The 21,757-nt window shown below is 34.8% G+C and overlaps 1 protein-coding gene across 2 annotated transcripts in view; it reads right to left on the reverse strand.

Annotated features, from left to right (window-relative positions):
- Positions 1-999: 999 nt before the first annotated feature.
- Positions 1,000-21,757, reverse strand: part of SNX16 (sorting nexin 16) — a 42,415-nt gene continuing 21,657 nt past the window's right edge. For both annotated transcript variants that reach the window (XM_032316344.1, XM_032316343.1), the window contains 4 exons: positions 16,484-16,553; positions 4,860-4,996; positions 4,220-4,339; positions 1,000-3,283 (listed from right to left, as the gene is read on the reverse strand). In XM_032316344.1, the coding sequence (XP_032172235.1) occupies positions 3,187-3,283; positions 4,220-4,339; positions 4,860-4,996; positions 16,484-16,553 (424 nt within the window). In that variant the 3' untranslated portion in view covers positions 1,000-3,186. The remainder of the gene's footprint in view (positions 3,284-4,219; positions 4,340-4,859; positions 4,997-16,483; positions 16,554-21,757) is intronic.

Raw genomic sequence — 21,757 nt, forward strand, 5'->3', positions numbered from 1 at the left:
CTACTTAAGAACATCTTTGAAAGGGAAGAATAATTTATCTTTGTGTAATTACTGCTATCCTTCATGGTGCAGTAATGGTGTTAGTACAGGCTATGGCAAGTTTTTACCTAATGTAGTCTAAAATATCATTCGAATGGAGACTTCATCAGAACAAAAACATACGTGTTCTAATTGAGACCTTAAATAGGGAGGAAAAGTGGGGTTGAAAAAATAAGAAAAATAAAGTCATGTTTACCACACAAAAGTAGATCTCCTGAGGTTCTATATGGTAGCCATGGTGAACACAATTTGGCTGAAGTTTGCCTAAAAAAAATAAAAAAAGAGAAAGACAGTAATAAATGGTCTTTAAGGAAAAAATAAAAACAAAAACAAAGAAACCCCAGATAAATTCTTTAAGAAAAGCACTGGTTTTACTGCTGCTGAGACCTAAGAGAATTTTCTCTCATGAGTCCTCATAAAGGTACACTGTGGTGTAGCAGGCATCAGCCTTGAAATAAACACATGTGTTGAAAACGCAGTTTCTGATGATTGTTTTGCTAGTAGAAGCCAACAGCACAGAAGCAAATTGCAATGCAGTGAAGATAATTCTATTATCTTTTGGAAGAACTAAAATGTGGATCAAATATGTAGCTTTTTGAAAATCTCCCAGAGGATACAATTTAGATTCCTCCCTTTCCTAGTTGAGAACACAGGCTTGTTTTTAACATAATCCCCAAACTCCTCTCTTCCCGTAAGTAATAAAACCCGTTTTAAAACTAGACAAATTATTTTTCGATGTAAGACCACTGTTCCCTTTTAATATCACAAACAGATGAAGTAGACTACGTAGATTATTTATCTGAGGAACATGGTTTTCTAAATAATGTGCTTTAAATGTCTACTCTCAGAACAGACAAATAAAGCACATTTTAAAATGCTGGTTTATGGTTTTACTACCTACCCATGAAGTTAATTTTTAAAAGGTTAAAAGAATATTCACAGAAGTGTTTCCTGTTTGAATTATGTTCAACCTTTTTTATTAATATTGGTTACATTTGTAGCACAGTGCACCTATTCACAAAGACTTAAAATGATAATATAAAGTGTAAACCTAAAAAATGATCATAAACTCATTCCATATCTGTGAAATGGAGCAGTTAAGTATAATTAAATTTACAATAATTGTAAGGGATAGAGAGAACACTGAAATGGAAGGGGAAAAATACTATTCAAGATCTAAACAACACAGCTACTGCTGTACTGAAAAAATAATTTATTAAATGAATATAATAATAAGATGCATCATAAAAGTAAAAAAAGTAAATTCTAAATATAAACAGTGGTTTATCTAATGAATAAGTTTTTCTTCACCCATCCCAAACTTTACATACAATCTTCTGAAAAGCCAGATTCAGAAGTGTATGGTTCACTTTAAAACAGACATGTATGTAGCATTACAGCATCTGGGATTTAGCAAAGATCATCTTTTATCATTAGACTAAAAATGATATTAATTTAAATGATTGTTCTTTTTAAACCTTTTAAGCCTAGAATATTTTGAAATGAACAAAGAGAATAGTTTATTATATTCTTCCTGTCTCTCTCCCAGGAGACAGGTGTACTTTGTGGAAAATATTCTGAGACAGAACATAGCTGTACATTTTGACAAAAGCTTTTAAAATTTTTGGTACTTTGTAAGAAACAGTGTCCTTTTTAGATCAAAAGTTAACAACAGCCACTTGATCTCTTAATCTATGTAAGCAGGATTTTAAATAACTACATTTTAGTATGTACATCAAGATACGGATAAACTTTTAGATAGTGAAGAAAACAAAACTGGAGATGGTTATTCTATTTCCCCAGTACGTTTCCCTCAGCTTTTAGAAAGCACATGCAATTCAATATACCGAGCTGTATTTCAAAATGCTAGCACGATCACAACACTTATTAACAACAATATGCAAAGCACTGGAAATAGAAAATAAATGAGTAACTTCATATTGTAAAAATGAAACAAGGCACTTTCAACAACTATAAGTCAATCTGAAAGAAACACTTTTTCATAAAGCTGACTCACAGACCCTAGCAGACTGGTGTAAAAAGTCAAATAGTGAAGGCACTACATAATTCTTTTTCCTAACTCCACTTACTAAAGAAATTCACCAATTAAACTTGGCACAAAGGAGTTTAATTATCATAAAGTGCATCACTTGGCTAAATATATTAAAAGGAAAATCAGCCTTAATATATTATAGCAACATATTCACATATACAGAAATAAAAATGCAATCCCAGGAGTCAATATAGTTAAGGAACTTTATAGTATATATGGCTTTTTATTTTGTATTTTTTTTTTTGTAACTCCCTACTTGCTTAGAATCTTTATTTTCAAAAGATTATACCTTGATTAGCAAAAAGAGGTAGTATTCTGAAAGAGGAAAACTCACTGATTCTATAGGTAGAGATTTAAGATAAAGATTATGTGGAAAATAAACAAGTACAACATATTATAATAAATTAGGATACTTATCATAGTATTCTGATAATGTATCAGCTTTTAAAATCAAGGCTATTTTATCAGTTTAGCTATGTTATTTTATATTATTATAGCTCTTTCAAATAGTTTTCCTTTGGTATTAGAAAGTTTTCTTCTTTTTAAATAGCAAACAGGCAATTTTTATTTACAGATGGTAAATGTATCGATATTTAAAACTTAATTCATCTTTACCACTGATTCAAACGACTAATGAAAATGTATCATGTCATAGATACAAAGAAGTATATATCAACCAGATAGTAACATGCATTTAATGTCCATTTAACTGATAAAATTGGCATTTTAAACACAAACTCAAACACACACACACATACACGCAAGAGTATGCACACACACATTACTTTGGAGCAATATATTGGCAAAATACCAAAATAATTTATGCACATTATTTAAGAATTGAGTCTTGATAACAGAACTCAAACTAAATTTTTTTTTAGTGTATTAAATACAAAGGTTGGATAAAAGACAATTTAAAGCAGCAGTGAATACATTTCTTATCCCAATAACTTAAAAAACTTTTATGTAAACTTTATACATGTGCAATCTTTCTGTTTTCTGTAAATGCTTCACTCTTTTTTTCTTTTTAAATATTTGCCACTCTATTCTAAATTTGCTGAAACATATACATGGAAGGAACTGCTTGTCATGTATTAGTCTTCTTCAGCATTGTATGCCACTTCTGCAACTTCTATGTCTGATACAGAATTTTCAGGTTCACTAAAACTTAAGCATGGCTTATCATCAGTTCTGCAAGAAAAGAGAAACATGTCAACAAAGAGATTAGAAACATGCGATTTCACTTCACTATTACCTTTAAATTTTTTTTTATCTAATGGAAAGATTATTTAAATACTAATGGAAAATATTTAATGGAAAAGAATACTTAAATAATTGATCAGAAATTACACACACACACACACATACATATATATATTTAACGATTTTATTTATTTATTTGACAGAGAGAGAGGGAGAGAAACCACAAGCAGGGGTAGTTGGAGGGGGAGAAAAGAAGCAGGCTCCCCACTAAGCAGGGAGCCCAACGTGGGGCTTGATTCCAGGACTCTGGGATCATGACCTGAGCCAAGAGCAGCTGCTTAACAGACTGAGCCATCCAGAAATTTTATATTTTTAAGTTGTTATTACCAGACATCATCTATGGAGATATATTTTTGAGTCTTTCAGCTCTCCCAACTACCATTTATCACTAAAAATCCAATTTATAATGACCTTTACCAACACAAATTTGTTCTCATAATTACAGCTTAGCTGCTGCCACTAAAGTATTTACAATGACTTTGGATTTATAAGTAATAAATATTCTATGTGCTTTCAAATATACTATCTTCATCATTCCTGTTAGGTAGGCAGGCTTGTTGCTATTATAGTATCCCACTTTTTGAATGGGAAAAGACTGAGGGAGATTAATTTGTTAAACTTAACAAAATTAATGAATTAGATGAATAGGTAATTTAGACATATCTTCAAAGTAAGTAATAATTTACAGCCTAGATGCCAAAGATTCATTTTTAGGGACAGCCTAGAATATCAAATAGTCTTTATTTGCTCAGCAGATTCCTGATAAAATAACACTGAGTTCATAAAAAAAAAACTTGATAGAGTATTACTATTTCCCTCTAACTAATCAGATAATTAGGCCATAATAAGCCAAATATTATTTACCTAGATTCCTCATGCAAAACATCTTGATCAACCTCAAGTGAGGAGGGCTCCACCTTTGGGATGTGTCCACCTTCTGTTTCTGATGCGTGCAATGACTCTTCAGGTTCTAAAGACAATGTTCTGAAAGTAAATTAGAGCAACAAGTTATTTCCTACAAAAAAAGTTATGTATTAGTTTATTTTTGTAAATATACATAACTTTATTAGTCTTTAGCTATTCTTAATATAGCTAATAGATTGCTGACTCTGGGAGTCAACAGAGAAACTAGTATTTATAATTAACGTAAAATGATTTTAATGTCAATTAAATATGCTGACAAGAACACAAACTACAACTTTCATATGTGAAAAATTGGTAGAAATGCCTAGAAATAAAGATACCATTTAAACAGGTTAAAATGAATAATGTTTATCTTGAACAGCTAGAGACTTGTATTTCTGATGTTTCCCATCCTTCAAATGTTCAACCTCCTAAATAATTTATCAAAAGGCAATTTTCCCAATCTATAAGAAATTACGCCAAGAGTCTAAGACTTCTGGAATCAGAAATTTCCTAAATCATACTAAAATACAAAGGGCATTTAGCCCAGAGTATTAAGAGTTTAATGAGTAAGGCTAAAAATGTAAATATCACAATACACCTGATTCTGCTCTCTAGAGTTTCTATATGAAGTTGCTTTTCATGCAGCAGTTTCTTCAGTGATTCCACCTCTTTTTGTTTTTCAAGTAGTTCTTTTTGAAAACGGTAGTTTGTCTCTTCTAAAGTTTCACAGAAAGCCTTAAAAACAAATGAAAAATTCGGAAAAATATTACTTATGCAGTATCTTCCTCAAGAGCATTTATTTGAGGAGTTAAAGAACATAATCAAAATAATATGTATGCAGCCCCAACAATTTGTTCCCTTTCCTCATCGTTTTCGGTCTCTGCTATCTTGCTATCTGCCACCTACCAGCAGGACTTCTAACTACAGGTCCCCTTTCTTGAGAATTGTTAATCAGTAAGCCACATTGCTTGAAATGAGTATGTGATAACCCTATAGAGTAGAACTGGGGGAAAAAATGACCAAGTTTTAAGTTTCTGTTCTCCTTCATCTATTTTTGCCTAGTCCTAGATGAATATACTTTTTTGAAAAACTGACTATTCATTCGTATTAGCTTAGCAGCAATACTATTGTAACAACCTCCTCCACAACACCAAAACAATGTTGGGTTCTTTTTTCAACATTGTTTTTCTCTTGCTTCTCCTTTTCCCAGATTCATTCAAAATTGACATGTTATCCTTCATACCCAGGATACTAAACACTGCTGAAATAAAGATTAAAACAAACAAAATCGTTCTACCATAAAAAATGATGTCATGACAAACCATAAGTGACTTTTAATCTCACAAAACAAACTGAGGGTTGCTGGGGGGAGGGGGTTTGGGAGAAGGGGGTGGGATTATGGACATTGGGGAGGGTATGTGCTTTGGTGAGTGCTGTGAAGTGTGTAAACCTGGTGATTCACAGACCTGTACCCCTGGGGATAGAGTATTATGCCTCCATCAGAAAGGATGAATACCCAACTTTTGTAGCAACATGGACGGGACTGGAAGAGATTACGCTGAGTGAAATAAGTCAAGCAGAGAGAGTCAATTATCATATGGTTTCACTTATTTGTGGAGCATAACAAATAGCATGGAGGACATGGGGACTTAGAGTGGAGAAGGGAGTTGGGGGAAATTGGAAGGGGAGGTGAACCATGAGAGACTATGGACTTTGAAAAACAATCTGAGGGTTTTGAAGGGACGGGGGGTGGGAGGTTGGGGTACCAGGTGGTGGGTATTATAGAGGGCACGGATTGCATGGAGCACGGGGTGTGGTGCAAAAATAATGAATACTGTTATGCTGGAAATAAAAAAAAAAAAAAATAGGAAAAAAAAAAATGATGTCATGAAAATATGTGGGTCACTTATTTTGGTGAGGCGTTCGGCATTACTGATCAATTCTTTTAATTATTCCTAGTTATCTCTCACTCCCTGTCCTGTCTTCTCTCTGACTGTTTCAGAACTTCACCCCTGGTAAGTCCCCTACAATGCCTTACTATTGCTGATTCCAAACCCAGCAGATGATCTTGATTACTGTATCAGGGGAAAAAAAACCCACTGACTCCCTGAATCCTGGCTACCTTCACATCCTGTTCTTTTCCTTAAGAACATGAGACTCTTTGTCTTATCTACTTACTCTTCCTCCTCTGGAAGTGTGTTCAACCACATACACTTTGTCTTAAATTTTCAACCTTTCCCCTTCCTGGACCCTAAACCTCCTTAATAAACTTGACTGAAGTTCATTAAGCAAGTCCTAAAAATTTCTCTATAAAGAAAAATCATCACCTCTCTCTTAATCATGACTAGCTATTAACTCACCTCCTTCCTTTCAAAATGAAACAATTTATCACAATAGGTTTTTATCACCCAAATTTAGCCCCCCATTTACTTCTAAAATCATTTAATTAGAGGAGTTTCATTCTCTTTTTCTCTACCAACTATGCCCAGGGAAAGGCAAACAATGACCTTCTAATTGTCAAATCCAAAGTGTTGTTTTAATGACTTCACTGCATGTCACTGTTGATTTAATTTACTTTTTTAAAATTAATTTTTTTTTAAAGATTTTATTTATTTATTTGACAGACAGAGATCACAAGTAGGCAGAGAAGCAGGCAGAGAGAGAGGAGGAAGCAGGCTCCCTGCTGAGCAGAGAACCCGATGCGGGACTCGATCCCAGGACCCTGAGATCATGACCTGAGCCGAAGGCAGCGGCTTAACCCACTGAGCCACCCAGGCGCCCCCTTTTTTTTAATTTAATGGAATCTCTTTCATTTGGCCTCCATGAAACTTTATGGTTTGCTTCTTAACTTGGACAGCTACTTCTTAGCTTTTTATCTGTTCTTTGCATGTGGGCATTCATCAGAGTTTTGCCTTTGGTTATGTATTCTCTTGTTCTATATGTCATTCCTGGGCAATTGCACTTACTGTTAAGACTTCAGCTCTCATCTCCACTATATGCTATCAACTTCTAATGGGTTTGTTGTTGTTATTAATCTCCACCCCTCAACATTTCCTGAGTGCATAGACATCATTCATACATCTGTTGGTCCTCTTCAACTAGATGTACCAATGGCAAGTCAAACGGCGTTCACAAGGGAGTATCTATTCTACCATCTCATCATTAAAGTCATCAAGCAGGCATCTTAGATCACTGAAGTCCCCTAATTTCTATGGCCCAAAGATAACCCAGTCTCTCTACCTTTCCCTTACCCTCATTCCCTACTGCCTCATCAACACTTCTTATGTTTTTGTCATTTTTTTTCTCATTTCTACAGTTTTCAGTTCTTAACCAAACTACACCACCAGTAAACTAATTGGCTCACCTATGTTTACTTTGGCAATATAAGCTGGCTTTCTTCCCTTTTTTTTTTTTTAAATTGTGTTATGTTAGTCGCCATACAGTGGACTTTCTTAAAAATACATTTGATCATGTTACCTATGATTTAATACTGCCTAAATAATAAGGCCAAATATATGTAGGCAAATGAAGTACCTTATGATGTGACATATCCCTTTTACCCCAACTTCATAGCTTGATGTATTTACCTTTCCTTTCCTCTGGTCTTCTACATAACCCATGTTCCACCCAACTGAATTATTTTCAGCTTCTCAAATATTTATCTTTATATAGATGGAAGTATTTAATATATATCAGTCTGTGGCTTATTTTTTTTACCTAATGACATAAGATGAACGTTATAAACATACCCATATTTAAAGATCTGGGTATAGTCACATATGAGAAAAACTGAACAGTGTTCAACAATCATGCAAATAGAACATAGGAACACAGAAAAAAAAAATAAATGAACCACACATAACTTCCACAGATAATAGTATGGGTGACCAGGCAAACTAAGGCTTCTGGCGATAAAATACCTAGCTAAAAATCCAACTTTTTTAAACAGCTATGTGGGCAAGAAACAGAGGTAAATCTCCGGGAACAAAAACAAAGAGAAATGAAAACAAGTACCACCAGGATCTGCACTAACATAGCTTTGGGTAATGGGTGAAAAAGGAGTGAGGAGAGGTTGCTTTTGGTAACTTTGAACTTTAAACATCAAGATGGGATAAGAGATGAATCAGGGACGTTTTAAGGGCTAGTGACCAAAAATCAGATACTTAGGAATAAATAAAGTAAGGACTCTGAAGAGCAAAGTCATTAATAAAAGTCACTCATCAACACTGGAATACATCAAGGAAGATTGTGTGTCTCATCTTGGCCTCTATGTGGGAGAGGTAAAGTCTTCCCTGAAGAATCCGTAACTATGGGCCAATGTCTCATGTGGATTTTGGTTTGAATTTACACTGTTCACAATCAGTCAGAAATACCCAAGCTTTGAAATTAGCATAAAAAATGGTCCAGGATCAATGATACTCAAGATATGCCTGCAGAATAAAACAAACTTCTATGGAAGGATATACCCTCAAGTTTGGCTGTTCAGTGTTCCTGGTGACAAGGTTCTAATCAAGGCAACTTTATGACCTAAATTACAAAACACACTTGGGTATCATCCACTGAAAAGAGGATTAGAATTCCATAAACTTCAGATAGCATATTATGAGATAAAGACCATAAGAGATGAACATGTAAAATGACTGGAAAATATTTTTTAAAAGCCACTGTTAAAAAAAAAATCAGGTATACCTGAGAAAAAAACAATAGAATGTCAAGACATGACAAGTATAGTCAATATTATTAAGATTTTTTCTTTTAAAGATTTTGTTTATTTGACAGAGAGAGATCACAAGTAGGTAGAGAAGCCGGCAGAGAGAAAGGAGGAAGCAGGCACCCTGCCGAGTAGAGACCCTGATGTGGGACTCGATCCCAGGACTCTGAGATCATGACCTGAGCCAAAGGCAGAGGCCACACGCACTGTGCCACCCAGGCATCCCAATATTATTAAGATCTTAATGGAACAGTAGAATAATCCTATCTGAAGACAATAAACTGGAAGCTAGAACTAAGAAAATTACAGAATTTATTCATTGAAGAATGAAGCACAGGGAGATGGAGACATAACATGAAAGGTTAAGAGAGATGGAAAAGGAAAATAACACACATATTTATAAATTGGCCTAAAATAGAGAACAGAGAGAATGAGGAGAAGCAATACTCAGTGAGAAAACAGCAAAAAATTTTCAGAACTGATTAAATAGTAGCATTTTCAGACTTGGGAAGAATAATGCATCCCAAGGAAGAAAAAAATAAACACCACCCACACATAACATAGTAAAACTGCAAATGTTAAAATCAAAGAGAAAGTCTCTAAAACACTAGGGAGAAAAAAGAGTTTACTAGAAAGGGACAACAATGAACTGAAAATAGATATTTCACAGCAGTGGTCTACAGCAAAGGCAGGGGAAAAGACCTCAAAGAACTGAGAAGGACTATCAAGGTGAAATTCTAGGCCCAGTTAAATCATACTTCAAGAATGAAAGTTAAGATTTAAAAAATTTCAGACATTAAAGACCTAAATATTACCAACACACATTCAGTGAAAGAGCTATTAAATGGTGTATTTTAAGAGCAATTAACTGAGCCCTAGTTGAAAAAGTGAGACAAAAGAACTTAGAATGATGAGGAAAGGAAGTGCCAGTATGCAGGTAATTAAAGGAAGCACTGGCTCACTTTCGGGAGGCTGTAAACAACTTGGTTCTAAATTATTTGATGAAAACAATATATGGCCATTAAATAAAAATGAATATAGAGCTTAGAAGCCAGGAATAGAAGGAAAAAGGGAGGAAAGAAAACTCATTAACTAAAAGAAAGGAAAGGAGAAAAAGGTAAATAAAAGGCACAAAATAAAATGGCAGAAATAAATACATACATATTGGTAATTACTGGACACCTCACAATAAACTTGCCATTTAAAAAACAGATTGTTCTGTTTGTATTAAAAACCAAAAATACCTCTATGATGCTGACAAGAAACACACTTTCTTTTTTTTTTTTTTTAAGATTATTTATTTATTTGAGAAAGAGAGAGGGAGGGAGGGAGAGTACAGAGGGAGAAGCAGACTCCCCGCTGAGTAGAGAGTCTTAACATGGGACTCAATCCCAGGACCCAGATATCATGACCTGAGCCGAAGGCAGACTCTTAACCGACTGAACGACCCAGGCCCCAAGAAACACATTTTAGATATACAGATAGAAAAATACTTAACAGGCAACAGGCAAATCTGCTCTTTCTTCCCTACAAAAAGTGTAGCTTTATTAATCTCAGAGCAATACGTTTTAAGTGGCAAACATTAGGCACAAAAAGAGTCACTACCTAATAATAAAAGGAATGATTCATTAGGGATATTTCAACTACAGAATTCCAAAATTTTTTTTTAACAACCAACCATTATGAGTGAATTCAATATACTACTTTTGGTAATTAAAGATACGTTAAGAGATTTTTAAAAATCAGAAAAATCAATGTATTTTAAAATCTGTACGATTTGCCCAATTTTCTTAAAATACACCAAAATTGAGCCCTAAAAAAACCACACAATCTGAATAAGCGGTATTCATTAAAGAAATGTAATTAGTTGTTAAAAATCTACCCATACAACTACTAAACAAACTAAAGAAAATATCAGACTCAGGTTGTCCTACAGGTGAAACACAGAATCATTTCCTTTAAAGTTAGAAACAGAGGAAAAGGATGTTTGTCATAACTGCTTCTACTTACTCTAAAGATCTAAGGTAGCACAAAAAATTATGAAAATAGAATGAAAAGTATTAAGGATTAAAACAGAAAAACTGTAACTGTAGTATTTCAGGGGATATGATTATCTATACAGAAGATTTAAAAGGATCTACAAACTAATGAGAGATTTCACCAAAGTATAACATATAAAATATATAGAAAACAATAATACAACAGTAATAAATTAGAATATAGTAGGGGTGCCTGGGTGGCTCAGTTGTTGATGGTCTGCCTTTGGCTCAGGTCATGATCCTGCAGTCCTGGGATGGAGATCCCCACTGGGCTTCCTGCTCAGTGGGGATGCTGTTTCTCTCTCTTCCTGCTGCTCCCCTTCTTGGGTGCCCTCTCTCTGTCAAATAAGTAAAATCTTTAAAAAATAATAAAAATACCAATTATGATTAAAAAAAACCCCCAAATAATAAATCTACAGCTTTCCCTAAAAGTTTTAGGAAAAAATTTAACTTTTTTTTTTTTAAAGATTTTATTTATTTGACAGGTCACAAGTAGGCAGAGAGGCAGGCAGAGAGAGGGGAGGAAGCAGGCTCACTGCCGAGCAGAGAGCCCGATGCGGGGCTTGATCCCAGGACCCTGAGATCACGACCCGAGCCGAAGGCAAAGGCTCTAACCCACTGAGCCACCCAGGTGCCCCAAGGAAAAAATTTAACCTTTACTGAAGACTTTTAAACAAGACTTAAAGCAATGATCTTATTGATAGGAAGACTGAATTCTATAATGACTCTGCTCTTCAAAATTAATCAATAAATGTACAATAATTCCAAAAAAAATGCCCCAAGGATCTTTTATGAAACTCACAAGTTGGTTCTAAAATTCATATGGAAAAACAAATGGTCAATTTTGAAGAAGAAGTAGGAAGGGAAATCTTGTCTTGCCAGTTACAGAAACTATAAAGCCACAGTAATTAATTATCACAGTATGGACTCAATAAAGAAACAGAATAATTATTATAACATAAAAACAAATAGAAATGCTAGAGTTGAAAAGCACGATAGCTGAAGTGAAAAATTAACAAGAGGAGTTCAATGGCAGATTTCAAATGACAGAAAAATGAGTCAGTGAGCTTGATCAACAGAAATTATTCAGCCTGAAGAGCAGAGGAAAAATGATTGGAAATAAAACGAACAACACTTCAGAAACACGAAGTACAATGAAGTATACAAATATATGGCTAATGGGAATCCCAGAAGGAGAAGGCTAAAAGGAAATGACTGAAAAATTATTTGAAGAAATAATGGACAACCACTTCCTAAGTCTGATGTAGAACACTAATCTACTAAATCCAAGAAGCTCAATGAAGCCAAATTTTGATAAACACCTTGATATATCATAATCAAACTGCTGAAAGTCAAAGAAAAAAATCTTGAAAGTAGCAAGGGCAGAATGGCTCATCATGTCCATGAAAACAATATAATTAAAGGCTGATTTTTCCTCAGAAACAATGGAAGCCAGGAAACAAAGGAATGATACAAAGTAGTGAAAGAAAAAAAAAACATCAATAAAATTATCCTTCATAATGAAATTCCTAAATAAACAAAGGCTGAGAATTTGCTGCTGTCAGACCTGCCTTACAAAAAGTACTAAGGGAAGGAATGCCTTGAAGCTGAAATAATGTGATACTAGATGATAATACCAATCCACAGCAAGGAATGAATTCTGTAATGACTTTGCTCTTCAAAATTAATCAATAAATGTACAATAATTCCAAACAAAATGCCAGAGGGCTGGGAATAGTAAGTATATGGACAAATATAAAAGTCTGTAACGTATTTTTCTCATTTCTTCTCTTAATTTCTTTATAAGAGAAAAGACTATATAAAGAAATAATTATTATACTGGGTTTATGACACACAGATTTAAAATATGTAATAAATAATAGGGGTGTCTGACTGGTTCAGTCAGTGGTGCATGTGACTCTTGATCTCAGGGTTGTGAGTTCGAGCCCCATGTTGGGCCTAGAGCTTACTTAAAAAAAAATGTAATTATAGCAATATCAAGGAGAGGGGACAAAAAGATGTACTGGAAATAAGTTTATGATTCCCTGGAATTAACTATTTCTCTGAAGTAGGCTGTTAAGATGTATACTGTAATACCTAGAACAACTGTTAAAAAATAAAAAAGTAAAAATTTCTATAGAGGAATCAAACTGCCATATAAAAGATGTGTATTTCACATAATAGTAGGCAGTAAAAGATGAAGAAGACCAAAAGAGATGAGACAGATACAAAAATAAATTGCAGGGGCACCTGGGTGGCTCAGTGGGTTAAAGCCTCTGCCTTTGGCTCAGGTCATGATCTCAGGGTCCTGGGATCGAGCCCCGCATCGGGCTCTCTGCTCAAGCAGGGAGCCTGCTTCCTCCTCTCTCTCTCTCTGCCTGCCTCTCTGCCTACTTGTGATCTCTGTCAAATAAATAAATAAAAATAAAAAAAAAATTGCAAATGGCAGATGTAAAAGGTAAAGAGTTAGATTAAACAAAAGACCAAAACCCAACTATATTTATATTGTTATATACAAGAGACAGACCTTAGATTGAAAGACACAAACTGAAAGCAAAAAAACAAAAAAAACAAAAAAAACCAAAAAAAAACTATGTAAACAGTAACCATAAAAAGCTGTAATAAACAAGACTGTATGGTACTGGCATAAGGACAGGTAACTGGGTTAATGGAAGAGAATTAAGAGTCCAGAAACAAATCCATTCCTTTATGTTTATTTGATTTTTGATAAAGGTACCAACACAAAAAGTGTACTGGCATAATTAGGTATCTGTAGGAACTTAAAACCCTTATCTCATACGTTCTAAATATCAGGTCAGAATGGATTATAGACTAAATGTAGGAAACTATAAAACTGGGGCGCCTGGGTGGCTCAGTGGTTTAAGCCTCTGCCTTCGGCTCAGGTCATGATCTCAGGGTCCTGGGATCGAGCCCCACATCGGGCTCTCTGCTCGGCGGGGAGCCTGCTTCCCCCTCTCTCTCTGCCTGCCTTCTGTCTACTTGTGATCTCTCTCTGTCTATCAAATAAATAAATAAAAATCTTTAAAAAAAAAAAGAAACTATAAAACTTCTAGAAAAAGAATGGAGAAAACTTTTGTTAACCTGTATTAGGTGGAATTCTTTTTTTTTTTTTTAAAGATTTTATTTATTTATCAGAGAGAGAGCGGGGGAGAGAGCGAGCACAGGCAGACAGAATGGCAGGCAGAGGCAGAGGGAGAAGCAGGCTCCCCGCTCAGCAAGGAGCCCGATGCGGGACTCGATCCCAGGACGCTGGGATCATGACCCGAGCCGAAGGCAGCTGCTCATCCAACTGAGCCACCCAGGCGTCCCGGAATTCTTTTTTTTTAAGTAGGTTCCACACCCAACATGGAACTTGAACTCATGACCTGAGATCAAGACTTGGATGCTCTACTAATTCAGATAGCCAGGCACCTCTGGATGAAGAGTTCTTAATGGTACAACATCATAAGCCATAAAAAAAAGGTGAGTAAATAAACTTCATTAAAATTAAAGACATTAGTACTTCAAAAGACACCATTAAGAAGATGAAAAGACACACAGAGATCAGGAGAAAATATCTGCTAATCAGGTATCTGATAAAGGGACTTATATCCAAAACAAAGAAGTCTTACAACTCAATATAACAGCTAAACACACACAAAAAGGCAAAAGACATAAATAGCCAATTCATGAAACATAAATGGCTAAAAAACACATGAAAAAGTGATCAACATATTAAAAAAAAAGTGACCAACATAAAAAATTAGGAAAACGCAAATTAAAACTATAGCACAGTACCATTACATACCCACAAGGATGGCTATACTTCAAATCACATTTATGAGGACATGGATAAAGTGAAATTCTCATACACTTGTGGTGGGAATGTAAAATGGTATAGCTACTTCAGAAAACAGTCTGTAAGTTTAAAAAGTTAAAACATAATTTGCCATATAAGCAAATGTTCTATTTCTAGGGATCAATCCAAGAGAAATAAAGACAAATGTCCACACAAATCCTCTATGAGATTGTTCACAGCAGCATTATTCAAATAGCATATAACTGGAAACTATTCAAATGTCCAACTGGTGACTGAATAAAAGAAGTGTGGTATATGCAAAGAACGAAAAACCATTCAGCAACAAAAAGTATTGCTTCTATATTTATAGAATATGAATGGTTGACCCTCAAAAACATGATGCTAAGTGAAAAAAAGTAGATATAAAGATTATATAATGTATACTGTTATGCATACTGTATTTGTAAAATATTATGTACACTGAACACTGATCACAAACACACACACACACACACTCACGCACAAAATATGACTCTATTTATAGAAAATAACCAGAAAAGGCAAATTTGTAAAAACTGAAAGCAGATTAGTAGTTGTCTGGTGCTAGGAATGTTGGACTGATTGCAAAGTGGCTGGCAGGAATTTTTTTTCAACATGATGGGAACTTCTTTTTTTTTTTTTTTTAAAGATTTTATTTATTTATTTGACAGAGATCACAAGCAGGCAGAGAGGCAGGCAGATAGAGAGGAGGAAGCAGGCCCCCCGCTGAGCAGAGAGCCCGATGCGGAGCTCGATCCCAGGACTCTCAGATCATGACCTGAGCCGAAAGCAGCGGCTTAACCCACTGAGCCACCCAGGCGCCCCATGATGGGAACTTCTAAAACTGTTACGGTGATGGTAGCACAGTTTTGTAAATTTACTAAAAATTATTAATTTGTACTTTTACAATGGAACAGTAAATAGCTAATTTTATGGATGAAATTTTTACTTCAATAAGGCTGTTTCCAAAAAGCTATGGCATTTACTCTAATACAAAGAACAGATTCAGTTTAACTGAAAACATTACAAATCTACCAATTAAATCTGTTCCATTTAAATGCAATTGAACATTTGGGGGTGGGGGAAAACTTGCATAAAATCCTACCTATTATTACCAAATCTGTTTTGTGAATCTAGCCAACTGCTTCAAGAAATAGGCCACTCTAACACGTCAATTAGCGTAATTTGAGGAGCATCAAGCTTGAGTTGAATTGATAACAAGACAATAACATTTACTTCTGAAGGTAAGTTTTAATTGAATTTAATTGTAGGCTCTTTACTTTGATATTTAGATGGGAGAAAACTCAGCACAGAAAAAGCATTTTTAAATGTAGTAAAATAAATTTCCAGATGATTTTTTTTTTTCCAACAGTAAAAGGAGGAAAAAAACAAGATTTAATTTTAGAGCTTCATTGATGGCACAGCATGTATGAACTTTTATTTTTTCACTAAACTAGGTTCATGTATTTCAATGAAAGACATCTTTGACTCAAACATTAAAAGTTTTCTGTGTAAAACGATGATGGTCTGAAATTATAATATTTTGCTGTTTGCTATTCCATTCAGGAAACAATGTAGTTATTGTACTGAATCATTTGTTCCCCTTTCCATGTGATACATAATACAGCACTTACCCTGCTTTCTTCTAGGCTATCAAATGGACCTGGTGGATCATCCAGACAAAGAAATTCTCTCACTGCAAGGCTTTTCAGAGGAAAAAAAATAAGGTGGGGTACAAATAAGTTTACAAAAAACAGAAAGCAAAAGTTACTTTGAAGCTATACAGTGTTTTAAGCAAGTTGGTTTTGTGGATATACCAAAAGCAGCAAGTTGGTTATGTGTTTTCACACAACCAACCAAACACAAATATAAAATCTACAGAAGACGCAAAGATTTTAAGCCATTTTCTAAGATCCTATGAACACAGAGATTGTAAATCCATGCTACATAAAAACTGCAGGACAGGGGCGCCTGGGTGGCTCAGTGGGTCCTCTGCCTTCAACTCAGGTCATGATCTCAGGGTCCTGGGATAGAGGCCCCCCCTTCCCGTAATCCGGTGCTCTGCTCAGTGGGGAGCCTGCTTCCTCCTCTCTCTCTGCCTGCCTCTCCACCTACTTGTGATCTCTGTCAAATAAATAAATAAAATCTTTAAAAAAGAAATAAAAAAAACCCCCAAAAACCTGCAGGACATAAAGTATAAGTCAGAATAATGGTATAGGAGACCAACCTAAATGATGAGTAGAAACAGGATTACTTCCAAAACTATTAATTTAAACTATTCTAAAAATGTCATTATCCTGTTATGCAGAAATACAATTTCTAATTTATACTTCATTTGTTTTATTGTCAGGAGATGCTTCTTCTTTTTTTTTTTTAAGATTTTATTTATTTATCAGAGAGATAGAGGAGGAGAGAGCAAGCACAGGCAGACAGAATGGCAGGCAGAGGCAGAGGGAGAAGCAGGCTCCCTGCTGAGCAAGGAGCCTGATGTGGGACTCGATCCCAGGACGCTGGGATCATGACCTGAGCCGAAGGCAGCTGCTTAACCAACTGAGCCACCCAGGCGTCCCGTCAGGAGATGCTTCTAAATAAAGTAACAGAAAATATTTTCTCTGAAACAAGTTAAAGATATTTTGCAATCATGTTTATTACACAATTTACTTATTTTCCCTAAAAAGTTTAAGAGAAAAAAAATACTGAAAAACTCATTTCTGAACTACCACAAATTTTGAAATTATGAAATACAGTTGACCCTTTAACCACACAGGAGTTATGGGTGCTGACCCCCTGTGCAGCTGAAAATCTGCATATAACTTTTAACTCTCTAAAAAGTTAGCTTCTAATAGCCTACTGTTGACTGAAAGCCTTCTCCAAAACAAAAATGGTCAATTAATACATATATTGTATGTTCTATTATATACTTCATTTTTTACAATAAAGTAAGCTAATGTTTTTTAGCAAATCATAAGGAAAATACATTCATAATGCTATGCTGTATAAAATGCATGTATAAGAGGATCTTAGGCAGTTCAAACCTGTGCTGTTCAAGTGGCAACTATAACAGTGCACTGTCATCTTTCTCAATTATCAGAAATAGGTTAAAATAGAAGAAAATTTAACTTCCTTATTACAAAAATACTTTTCTAAAAGCAATTTTGGATTGAGAGGCAACTCTGTTTACATGTTAAAACATGTATGGAGACTTAAAACTTTTAGGTACAAAAGGATAAAAATATGATTATCTTGAGGTTCTGTATAAATGTCAACCTATGCTGAAAAGGGAATGGTAACATTGGGGTTTTTATATTGGGTCAGACGGGTTTATGATGACAGGATGGTCATGAAGAGACAAATGGAATATACAGGGAAACCTTTCCAAAAGTAAAAATAATGTGAATTAATATAGAGAAATGGTGTTAAGAAATTAATCCAGAAGACTGCAAAGACAGAACAAAGAGAACTGAATCTGTGGACAATAAAATCTTGAAAATACCGGTAATAAAGAACACAGATTCAAGGAAACAGAAAAAACCTGAGTATTCATAGTCATGAAATAAGAGATGGAAAGGACCTTAAATGTGATCTAGTTGATTTTTAAAAAATGTGATCCATAGTGTGCTTTTTATCCTTTTCATGTGTTCAGCAAGAATTATACCTAAACACCTCCAGGAATAGGGAGTGTTCCACCTCTTAGAATAAACCATCATATGTTTGAAAAATACTGAAAATTATACAGAATTATTTCTTTTACTGAGCTGAAATTTTTTGTCATGCAGCTTCTACTCAAGAATCTTAATTCTGCTTTTGAGCCATTCAGGGCAAATCTAAGTCCTCTTTCACATGATAACCCTAAAAGCACATTTTAAGTGTTATATTTCCTCTAAACTTATATTCCGCCCAAAGCAATACTAATACACTAATATTCTCTTTTCTTTCATCCTGTAACAAAATTTATTGCATACTTAAAGCCTACATGGGTCTGCACTCATGGAGCCAACATGTTCCCCCAGTTTTACTGAGGTAAAACTGACAGTTAAAAATTGTACGTAGGGGCGCCTGGGTGGCTCAGTGGGTTAAGCCGCTGCCTTCAGCTCAGGTCGTGATCTCAGGATCCTGAGATCGAGTCCCGCATCGGGCTCTCTGCTCAGCAGGGAGCCTGCTTCCCTCTCTCTCTATGCCTGCCTCTCCATCTACTTGTGATTTCTCTCTGTCAAATAAATAAATAAAATCTTTAAAAAAAAAAATTGTACGTGTATTTAAGGTGTACAACTTGATTCAAGTATACATTTTGAAATGTGAACTACAATCAAGCTAATTAACATATCTATCACCCCACATAGTTACCATTTCTAACATTTTTAAAGTACATTTCACAAAGGGCTTTCATATATCCTATTTCATTTAATTTTCACAATAATCATGTGAGGTGAAGATAGGCATTACATTTCCCATTTTACAAATGATACCAAAGTTCAGAGAGTTAAAATGACCCGTACAACGTTACAAGTGCAAGTGGTAGAACAAGACCTTGAATATGTCTTCTGAGTCAGAATATGTACCTTTTTCTACCTTTAAATTCTTTTCTGCTATATTTTGGTTCATTTGGATCCTCTCCTCTTGTTGGTCACTTCCCTCAGAAAACATTCAACTTGTCTATCTCCTTTAACCAAGGCCTCTAGAATACTGCAGTTGGTCTAAGAGCACAGAGAAGAACAGGACAACCACACATTTTTTTGGTTTAGCTATATATTTCTATCCACCCATTGTTAGAGAATAAACTATTAGGCAAAAAATGAGCCAGAGGAAATAAACTGATTTTGGGACTGAGAGGTCAGAAGTATGGATGAAACCATGAGAACAGCCTTTAAGATTGATATGGAAAGTACACAGAAGTTTACAGAAGGGTCTTTTTTTCTTTTTAATACTTCAAGAGTATGATAACCCAATGTGAGACACTGTTTTCTTGTAGGTTTATACCCAGACTTCCTCATTCTTTAGTAACATTTTTATGTTTGCAAATTACCCTAGTTATTGAAATGCTGCTGCTAGGAAAGAAAAAGTAGTTAAGTAGATATGTATCACTTTTTATATCTTTGACTTATAGTAGAAATTTAACCCAAGATCAATAGTGATATTGACAATGTACCCAGCCGTAGGAATCTTTTTTGGAGGGGCTTTTCTATTTCATTCGCCTTCCCTAAACATCTTTATGATCTATATTACTGCCTCATGACCTATTTATTTTATATTATACTTCAGTAAAAAAAGAAAAATCTTTATGATCTACATAGCTCACTAGTGTGCTACTCAAACAAAATCCAATGGATTTTTTTCCAATATAGTTCAAGGTCATATTCCATGCCCTACCTTCTTTAAATTGTAACATAAGAATGAAATTTGAAACTGGCTATACAACTCTGATTTATAAAATACTTTCTCAGGGATTCACTACATTTTCTGTTTCAACAGGACTCAGGTGGCAGAGGAAGAGAGTCAATATGCTCATACTATTCCCATAGGAGAGGGCCACAAAAGAATCTCTGGGAGACGGTTGCATTTGAGAAAACAATTTCTTTCACAGACATTCTGATACCTTTTTTTCCCCTTCTAGAAAAGGAAAGCTTTACCCATGCTTGAGAACCACTGACTAGAGAACTTTATTTAGATTTGATAAATATTTGACTGCCTCTGTGTGCCATGGTTCTGCTCAGTGATTTCCTCCATATTACCAATGTATAATTTATAAACAAATCAAGTGAATTCAAATAAAACATAAATACCACTCTATTATTATTAAATGGTCTATAAATTAAATAGAAATCACTTTTCTCCCAGAGAATTGAAATTTTTCTTAAAAAATTTTTTTTTTATTATTTTCAGTTAGCCACTGTATATCATTTGTTTTTGATGTGGTGTTCAATGATTCATTAGTTACATATAACACCCAGTGGACATCACAACAGGAGCCCTCCTTAATACCCACCAACCTGTTAACTCCCAGAAGTCATTTTTTTTTTAAAGATTTTATTTATTAATTTGACAGAGAGACAGACAGACAGACAGTGAGGGAGGGAACACAAGCAAGGGGAGTGTGAGAGGGAGAAGCAGGCTTCCCGGAGTAGGGAGCCCAATGCGGGGCTTGACCTCAGGACCCTGGGATCACGCCCTGAGCTAAAGGCAGCTGCTAAACTGACTGAGCCACCCAGGCACCTCCTTAGAAGTCAGTTTTTAAGAAAAAGTCTCACTCTTTTCCTCCTTGTTCACCAATAGGTTCAATATAGCCCCCAATCTCTCCTCCATATTCAATCTTTAATACTTTTGGTTCCATTTGGCTATGATAATAAAGCTAAGAGAAACAGGATAAAAAGAGAAACCTATCTAAGAGAAAAATCCAACAATCTGGAATTAAAAGGTAAAGAAATACTTTGTATCTTTCTATGCCCTTTATAACCTAGAATAGTTTTTAAGTGTGTTTGGGAAAACTCTATTTTAAAATTGAGATCAGTTGTTGACTTAGCTTGCCTGAAGATAAGGAGACCACAGATGGTATCCCTCAGCATTTTTTATTATCAGAGCAAATTTGCCCTATAACTTTCTCTTCCTCTGATTCTCTAAAAAAGTTTTCTGTCAGAGTTCTACTATTTTCAAACTTAGAAAATGATTTCATCTGGTGCACTTTCATCTTCAATTTACTATTATAGTTTACTCTTTTTCTTTCATAAATATGTATCTGTTTACATTTGATTTTTTTAAACCAGTAATTTAATAGCTAAAAGTGCTCTTAATCTTGAAATGTGTATTTTAAAAGAAAAAAAAAAAAACCCTTAAAACTAATGCAATCCATTAAAAGGTCAGTCAAGAACTAAATATATGAAAGAACTAAAAATACTAGATACCAGTTCTATCAA

This window comes from Mustela erminea, chromosome 16 (assembly GCF_009829155.1).
Source record: "Mustela erminea isolate mMusErm1 chromosome 16, mMusErm1.Pri, whole genome shotgun sequence".
NCBI classification, from domain to species: domain Eukaryota; kingdom Metazoa; phylum Chordata; class Mammalia; order Carnivora; family Mustelidae; genus Mustela; species Mustela erminea.